This window comes from Hippocampus guttulatus, chromosome 4, assembly GCF_054856545.1.
Source record: "Hippocampus guttulatus isolate MCC_2025c chromosome 4, RoL_Hgut_1.0, whole genome shotgun sequence".
In the NCBI taxonomy this organism is placed as follows: domain Eukaryota; kingdom Metazoa; phylum Chordata; class Actinopteri; order Syngnathiformes; family Syngnathidae; genus Hippocampus; species Hippocampus guttulatus.
In genome coordinates, this window is record NC_141264.1 from 14,068,611 (window position 1) to 14,077,183 (window position 8,573).

The 8,573-nt window shown below is 41.5% G+C and overlaps 1 protein-coding gene across 3 annotated transcripts; it reads left to right on the forward strand.

Moving 5' to 3' along the window:
* The first annotated feature begins 937 nt into the window (after positions 1 to 937).
* Positions 938 to 8,200, forward strand: ergic2 (ERGIC and golgi 2). Of its 3 annotated transcripts, none has more exons than XM_086108731.1 (13): positions 941 to 1,340; positions 1,424 to 1,532; positions 1,612 to 1,679; positions 2,844 to 2,911; positions 3,380 to 3,420; positions 3,735 to 3,836; positions 4,407 to 4,499; positions 5,046 to 5,101; positions 5,372 to 5,470; positions 5,593 to 5,690; positions 6,158 to 6,320; positions 7,664 to 7,743; positions 7,827 to 8,200. In XM_086108731.1, the coding sequence occupies exons 1-13, from the start codon at positions 1,235 to 1,237 to the stop codon at positions 7,905 to 7,907; spliced, it is 1,164 nt and encodes a 387-aa protein (XP_085964857.1). In that variant the 5' UTR covers positions 941 to 1,234; the 3' UTR covers positions 7,908 to 8,200. The 3 variants fall into 3 exon arrangements, with proteins under 3 accessions (XP_085964860.1, XP_085964857.1, XP_085964858.1); XM_086108732.1 differs by having other exon boundaries at positions 942 to 1,340; positions 1,633 to 1,679; XM_086108734.1 differs by lacking the exons at positions 6,158 to 6,320; positions 7,664 to 7,743; positions 7,827 to 8,200 and adding an exon at positions 5,916 to 6,151 and having other exon boundaries at positions 938 to 1,340.
* Positions 8,201 to 8,573: the final 373 nt, after the last annotated feature.

Sequence of the window (8,573 nt, forward strand, 5' to 3'; positions counted from 1 at the left end):
TGGCCGGCGGGAGGACGACCAAAAGGAGGGCTTAATTAAGTTCAATACTATTGCATGAAATATTTAAAACGTTTTCAAACATGTATTTTGGTACAACTTTGATGTTTATAGTAAGTAAAATATTTCAGCGATCTCTATTTTTCAATGTTTTAAACTTTTGAAATTATAGGGCAGGGGTGTCTAACTCATTTTTGTTGTGGGCCACATTGTAGTTAAGGTTTCCCTTGGAGGGCCCTTAGATCTACCCCTCCGCCTTGGTTAGCAACGGAAAAATGTAACTACGGTGGTGGCGAAACCGGACTTTGTATGTAATATTTAGTCCATCACTAACCTCACACAGGACAGGACAGGACTTGGCATTAGGCAAACACCATTGGCGTGGGCCCTGATCTATCTAAGGGCCCAAAAACATCTCACAACATGACGTTTTCTTTGATTTTAAGATATCCTTACTGTTTTAGTCTTAATGCACTTGAAAAACACACCAAAATGCTTAATCTATCATGATCATTATACATGCTTTCATTTCCTTCTCTTGCAATAGATTATTCCATCTTCCTTCTGTTCTTTGTGCAGACTTGATTCAGGGACGGTACAATTGGCAAAAAACGAAGAAAATTTATCCCAGGGAAGCAGAAACGAGAAGTTGATGGTAAAATTCAAAATCTACTGGACGTGGAACAGCCAGGACATGGTTTATCTTGGCCAAATGACTAAATATACCCCTGAACCCCAAAGGCAGTCAAATTACCGTAAATATTTGTAATTCAACCCCTTCTAGAGCAAACATATAAAACTAAACATTTCCTAAAGGAACTGAGCTTGCTTACATGGCGACGTATTCTTACGACGCGCGGTGTTCGGTACCTCGAAACGTCGTATTCACTTGTAGTTCTTTAGGATCCGCCGGAGGGCGCTACGTTAAAACGTTCGCGGTTTTTGTCTCGAAACAACGAGTCATACAAGCTGAGTCGCAACTACCTTCCTTTCCTTCCCTTCACTGGTTTTTAATGATCGAGTTTGAATTAAACGTTTATCCACGAGCCAAATGAGAGCATGGGTGTTCTACATAACCGGCTAGCCTAGCTTTCTCACCAATCCCAGCAAGCTCTCAAGCTAGCGGCTGTCATGCTGCCAAACGTCAGCACGTCAAATTGACAGCCCCCCCCCCCCCCAAAAAAAACAAAACAAGACTGGTCCAGCTACATTCTATCACGGCCGAAGTGACGCCAAGATGAGGAGACTGAGCAAAAAGAAAGCTTTGACGCTGGCCAGAGAGCTGGACGCCTTCCCCAAAGTCCCCGAGAGCTACGTGGAGTCGTCAGCCAGCGGGGGGACAGGTAAGGCGGACACACATCATCCCACAGCGAACACGTTGACTTGTTTCATGGAAATATTGTTTTGTCCTCGTCGTTCCTTCCAGTGTCTCTGATTGCGTTCAGTGCCATGGCTGTGCTCTCTTTCTTGGAGTTTTTTGTCTACAGGGACACATGGATGAAATACGAGTACGAGGTAGACAAAGACTTTAGCAGGTACCGACACCAGGGACTCGTATATTTATTGAAATATTGGACTCGTATATTTATTGAAATATTGTTTAATGTACTTCAGCTACTGCTCTTTCTGTTGCAGCAAACTGAGAATAAACATTGACATCACGGTAGCCATGAGATGCCAGTGTAAGTAGTATTCGCTGCCAATCAATAAATGAACATGTTTTTAAAGTGACCTTTTCACCACCACTTGAATCAAACCTTTGAGTCGCAAAAGCTCAAGCGGTTCCCGGTTGCGCCACTAGTAATCTACCCTTACAAATCATTTGGCCGAATAAATTGAGAAAACAAGCTTAGTACCTATAATGATGGTTTTAGCTTTCTCAATCAATACCCATTACTTTGTTCAAGTCAAAAGTGTAAATGAAAACTATTTGGGGGCGAATTATAATTGATATCAGATTGTCTTAGAAATTTCACACCAGACACATGACAACACAAATCTAAAAGCCTGTTAATTTTAAATAAACTAAAACCATATTTTGATGAGGATGCACTCTGAACTTTATACTGCACCTGCCTTCTACCACACTACATATTGTGTTGAGGTTTGGGGAAACATTCTCCAGAACTAATGCACCTAACCCATAAATCACCGTGCAGAAATATGCAATGCGGAGCATTCCTAAGGTTGTTTTTTTTGGAATATACCCATAATTTATTTATTAAATCGAAATTGTTCACATTTCAGGATTCTGTGAAATATTATATATCGCTAATTTTATCTAAAGCATTTCATGAAATATTATTGATTAACTTGGGGTCTGAAAATGACATCAGTGCTGTCTGTCAAATATAAATGTTTGCTTGTGTGTTCTTTACCATTACTGGTATTGTTAACCTCCCATTTTGTATTTTTCTGTTTCCTATGGTACTGCTTCCAAGCCCTTAGTTTTTTGTAAATGAAATATTCATCGCTTGAGTCTTAAGGTTAGAGTGGCAGACTAGCTAATGTGAAATTTGAATGGGAGATGGGGGTGGGACTAAATCAATTTTCTTCTTTTCTCTCCCTTACAGGCAAAATTGACGTTTGTTACTAATTAGCTTTTTTTTTTGTTATTTGTTGGAATATGACTGATTAGAAGAAGCCTAACATTGTCATTCAAGTAATTTCCCCTGTTTTCTCAATTGCTATGCCTTGGTCAAATGACACAGAAAGGTTTGCTGACTTGTCAACCGGAAGCAGATGTGATGTCAGGTGTCACTCATGATCTGTCTAAATACGGTGTATGTTTTTGTACATTTTGTGAGAGTCAAGTTCGGAATCTTTCATGTGTTTAAATGTTGCAGACATTGGCGCAGATGTTCTGGATCTGGCTGAGACCATGGTTGCTTCTGATGGCCTTAAATACGAGCCGGTCAGTCTCACTGCTGGATTTATGTTGTCTGGTTCAAGTGATACTATTGATGTGCTTCATGAGAAAGTGGCTTGTTTGTGTCAAAATGGATGTACTGTATTCGTCTATTATTGGGAACATTCTAGATTTTTTTGGGGGGGTCCCTATCCTCCGTGAATAATAGGGGTCAAAACAATGGGGTACAGGCATTCAACACTTGGATCTGCAATTGGAAACTTGAGAATGCTTCAATGTTAATGTTGTGTGCTTTAAAAGTGTTTTAAGTATTCAGATGCAGAAACGACCGGATAATATCTCAAATCCCAACTACAACAATGTGATCAATTGAAACGTGTGCCGATCATTTACCTGAGCTATAAGACACGGGTAAACATTAGAGTGCAATTTTGTGCTCAAATTCACGTCTCATCCTTTTAAAAGTCATCAATGTGTGTTTTTTTTATGTCCCCCCCCACCCCCACCTCACAGGTCAACTTTGAGCTGTCACCCCAGCAAAAGATATGGCACATGTAAGTTGAGACGATGACATCATTCCGTATCCTACAGGTAGCATAAAGATGGATGACAGCTTTTCATAGGCCACTGGATTTAGTAGTTTTGTGGTTCGTTGACTTAATTGGTGCTTGACTCATGATTTTTTTTTCTTTAGTTTTGGAGTTACAAGCATTCGTTTGGTTGATTTTTCTTGTTTGTATTTTATTTATTTTTGTGCTGAAAATAATTTCAATGAGGAACATTTATTTGGTATACGAAAAGCTTGGTCACAGAACAAACATAACCAAAATGTTTAGTCAGAACTAACTTTTAAAAATGCCTTTTACAGGACTCTTCTTCATATCCAGGAGCGTCTGCAAGTGGAGCACTCACTACAGGACTTGATCTTCAAGACTGCCATGAAAGGATCTCCACCTGCTCAGTCCAGAAGGTGCAGAACCCATCCCCCAAAAAAATGTCAATGTTCATTCCGGGAGGTGTAGTGCGAATTTAGTCAGATTAAGCCAAAGATGAAGATTCACGCATTCCCCCACCCTATTAGAAAAAAAAAAAATACATGAATAAATAAACATTAATATTTTTTTAACAATCCAGCTGAAGCAGCAGTGACACCCCCCCAAAAATGCTCGAGTCACATACAAGTTGGCAGGCAGAGTTGATGCGGCTAAAGCCCAACTGCTCCGTAGTCCATTGAAAAAATACCCCAGGAATTGTGATTCCTTTAAAACAGCCGTGAGACATGTTGGAATGTCTTCTCCGCACAATTCAAATCTAAAGAAAGAGGCTTGGGGGGTTGTAAACAATTGACATCCCCATATGAAATGCATACAATTTTAATTTTAAATTATATCCTTGTTGGACATCAATCTTTTAATTGTACACAACCTCAAATGTTACCAGGAAGTGTTTGCTCTGTATTACAAGTAAAATATGTATTGGAAAGAAAAGAAAGCAGGGCTGTTAAAAGTGTGATTGTGCGTGTACGTGTGTTGTCCTACAGCGTGGACAGCAGCACATCTCTGAACGCCTGCCGGATTCACGGACATCTGTATGTCAACAAGGTGGCCGGAAATTTCCACATCACTGTTGGAAAGTATGTATACGTACACACCAGGGACACAACATACATGTACCTGTACTGTACATTCACTACACACACACACACACACACACACACACACACACACACACACACACACACACACACACACACACACACACTCACACGAGACTAACCAGTAGGAGTGAAACAAAAACAATTTGAATTGCAAAATCGTTTTTGATTTATCGAATCATTACCTTTCGAAATCCTTGAATCACATTGCACCACACGCATTGGGATATATATCAACTCGGGCCCTAATTTCTATATCCTCTTGTTCCTTTATTTATTTATTTATTTTTTCAAGAATCCACCAGACAGAGGTTTTTCTTTTGTGAAAGGAGGTAAAAAGGAATGTTTTTTTTTTTTTTTTTTGGTAGGAGGGGGAGACTGACGAATGGTATTCCCAGTCCTTCATTTCAATGGGGGGGAATTGCAGGGAGTTACAAGTTTGGTCACGGAATGAAGTCAAGGTGCCACTGTGCTGTGTGCGTATGAAATATTGTCGAATGTATTTATTTTTGTATGTGTGCGCAGGTCCATCCCTCATCCACGAGGCCATGCCCACCTTGCGGCGCTCGTCAGCCATGACAGTGAGTTGGTTTTCTCCTCCATTATGTCGTCCTCTAACTTCTGTTGCCATTGTCGTCAGCTGCAGCTGTAACAAAGCACTTGGACAAAACATTTCATATCAAATAACAAAAATAATCCAACAGAACACATCACATAAATCATGGACAATAATACATTCGTAACAACTATTCCTGCACACGCCTTGCCGTTTGAATCAGTTCTCGATGGAAGAGGAGAGAATCAAAGTCTCCTTTCACCCCATGGTTCAGAGACGTGATGTTGTGTTGCAGGTTTCAACTTTTCCCACCGCATCGACCACTTTTCTTTCGGGGAGGACATCCCGGGTGTCATCAGCACCCTTGACGGCACGGAGAAAGTCACCACCGAATGTAAAAGACTGTCAACACCTTTGCCTTCGCGACTGCTTTGATCGTCAGCTCTAACTTCACGCGTGTGTGTGTGTGTGTGCGCGCGTGCGCGTGTGTGTTGTTGCCGTTGGTGATGCCATTAGCCAATCACATGTTCCAGTACTTCATCACCATCGTGCCCACCAAACTCAACACGTACAAGGTTGCGGCAGACACGCATCAGTACTCGGTCACCGAGAGGGTACGTGGCCTCCGCTTTGCTGCTGGAAGGCGCCACAAGCGCAGCGTCTCATGACCAGCGTCTGCGTGTGTGCTCTCTCTTGTGTGGATGGGTGTGTTCTCTTGTGCGTTTTTGTCCTGTCAAATGTGTATTGTGTTCTTTTGGTGTATGCTTTGGCTTGACGTGTGTGTATGTTCCCATCTGAATGTGTTCTCATGTGTTCATTTTCACGTTTGTTTCCGTTAGAGCTCTCTTGGGTGTTCTTGTTTGTGCATTTATTACTTTGTTTGTTCTTTTGCGTGCGTTGTCATGGATCTGCGTTGTGCTCTTGCGTGTGTTCACTCCCGTGGTTTTGTGCTCATGTTTGGTTTCCCGTGTGCACCTTCTCGTTGTGGATGTTTGCTGCTGTGCATGTGTTGATTCTTGTGTGTGTATGTGAGTTCTCTCATTGTGTGGTTGTTCCCGTGCGTGTGTTGTGTTGCGCGCAGGAACGCGCCATCAACCACGCGGCGGGCAGCCACGGCATCTCGGGGATCTTCATGAAGTACGACATCAGCTCTCTGATGGTCAAAGTGAGCGAGCAGCACATGCCATTCTGGAAGTTTCTGGTGCGTCTGTGCGGCATCGTCGGAGGCATCTTCTCCACCACAGGTACGCCGCTCGCTCGCCGGCATGCATGGAACGGGACGGCTATTTTGTGTCGCTACACTTCCTTGTAGATGGAATGACGTTTTTTTGTGATGATTACAGTAGACCATTTCATAATGTTTGTAAACAAGAGATGCCAGCTGCCTCTGGTGGCAAGATGTGAGTGAGTACTGCTCGGTTCCATGTACAAATATTTTTAGAACATTTTTAATAATAATAATAATAATATAATGTATGTAGTAAGTCATTTGAATTGACTGCATTTCAAACCTGAATCAGAAATCTAGGCATTTGCTGTTAGAATTGTGATTGGAAGAAGCATATGTGCAAGCAGAACTTCCAGCTGCACACCTAACGGCCTTTCTGTCTGGTGCCGCAGAGGAGACAGTTTTATTTGTTCTTTTGAGGGGTGTTTACAGCCGACAATAACCTTTGAGTTCTTCTGTGGTGTAATTAAGAGTAAAGAAAAAAAGAAAGCACAACTATGTCCATGATTTAGGCACGGAGTCAGCGATGGTTAAATAGCATGAGAAGCGCAATCCAGATGAGTCCACTCATCCATACTGAGACAGCTCGCATAATGAAACGAATATAACCAGAGTCATATTTTAGACAAAAATGTTGTATTTAACGTGAAAAGTTTGTTATAGGGGTCATTCGTGACTCGAGGTCCCACTGTAAACATTTAGTCAAACTTTTTTAAAATGAACAAATGCTGTACATTTTCAAAAACAATTTTTGTTCAATGTTAAAAATGAGTTCAAATGAACTTTTGTGGGAAGAAAATCTTAACATTTTAAATAGTAACACTATTGTTGAGTGCAACTTGATAAAAACATAAATGATCCAGTGGCTCGGTGGTCGAGTGGTTAGCGCATCGACCTCAAAGTGCAGAGGTGCAGGGTTCAATTCCAACTATGGCCTTCATGTGTGGAGTTTACATGTTCTCTCCGTGCATGCGTGGGTTTTCTCCGGGTACTCTGGTTTCCTCCCACATTCCAAAAACATGCACGGCAGGCTGATTGATCACTCAAAATTGTCCCGAGGTGTAAGTGTGGATGGTTGTTCGTCTCTGTGTGCCCTGCGATTGGCTGGCAACCGGTTCAGGGTGTGTCCAAGCCTACTGCCCGATGACAGCTGGGTTAGGTTCCAGCAACCCCCCCTCCCCCCCCAACCCTGTGAGGAGGATAAAGCGGATCGGAAAACTGATGGATTGATGGATGGACATTAAAGGTCCTTTTCACGCATGTTGTTTTATGCCGAAACTTGCTTTTGACAGGCTGATTTAATGAAAGGACCAAATGACATGGAAATTGTTCTCTTCTATTTCCGTACGTGCGCGACAGGCATGCTGCATAACATGATGGGCTTCTTTGTGGATGTGGTCTGCTGTCGCTTCCAAATGGGAATCTACAAACCTCTCAAGGTGATCATCTCAATCGCAATACAGAAGTAGTTTTTTTTCTTTTTCATTTTAGCTTCATTTTTCAATTGTTTTCATCATTCCAGGAGGATCCTGTGAAAATGCAACAAGCAAATGAGCACGCGGCGTCCCCTGCTCACACCCATTTGACTCAGCCAATTAGCTGAGAGAACTTCGGGCCAGTTTGTGTATGGAAAGCCGTTGATCATTGATCATTTTCATTCCCAATTCTGCCTACTCGACGGGTATGAAATAAATGCTCAAACGGCTTTCCATAACTGTCCCTTTTATCCAAAAGAAAGTAAAGACAAACTTTTTAAATAACTTCATGTACCAGCCCCTACAACAACATTCTTCAAACTAAACTTGAAACTGTAATGAGACAAAAACAGACACACCCACACACAAACAAAAAGGTGCCTATGTGTAAATGTTTATTAAATAAAATCTCTCCTCTCGATTCGTCCTCTCTTCTGTATAGGATCATGTCCAAGCGTCTCTTTTAGACCATGTCAAGAGTTTATTTGACAGTATTTCAGAATATCTTTCGGTAAACAAGTTTTATTCATGTGGTTTTTTTTTCTTAGCAAAATGTAATATATCCGTACGGTCGCATTTTCATAAAAATAGTTGTTCACGTCTTTAAAACTACAGTATCAATGATACAGTAAACCATATTTGTAGGAATACAGCTGTACAAGGTGAATAAGTACTCGGTTAACACTACACAGGTATACTTGATGGGATCATGAACGTGCCATTGTTCTTCACATAGAGAGGTGGCTCTTTTTTTTTCTCTTCATTTGCTGTATACAAAATGACTCACAATATAC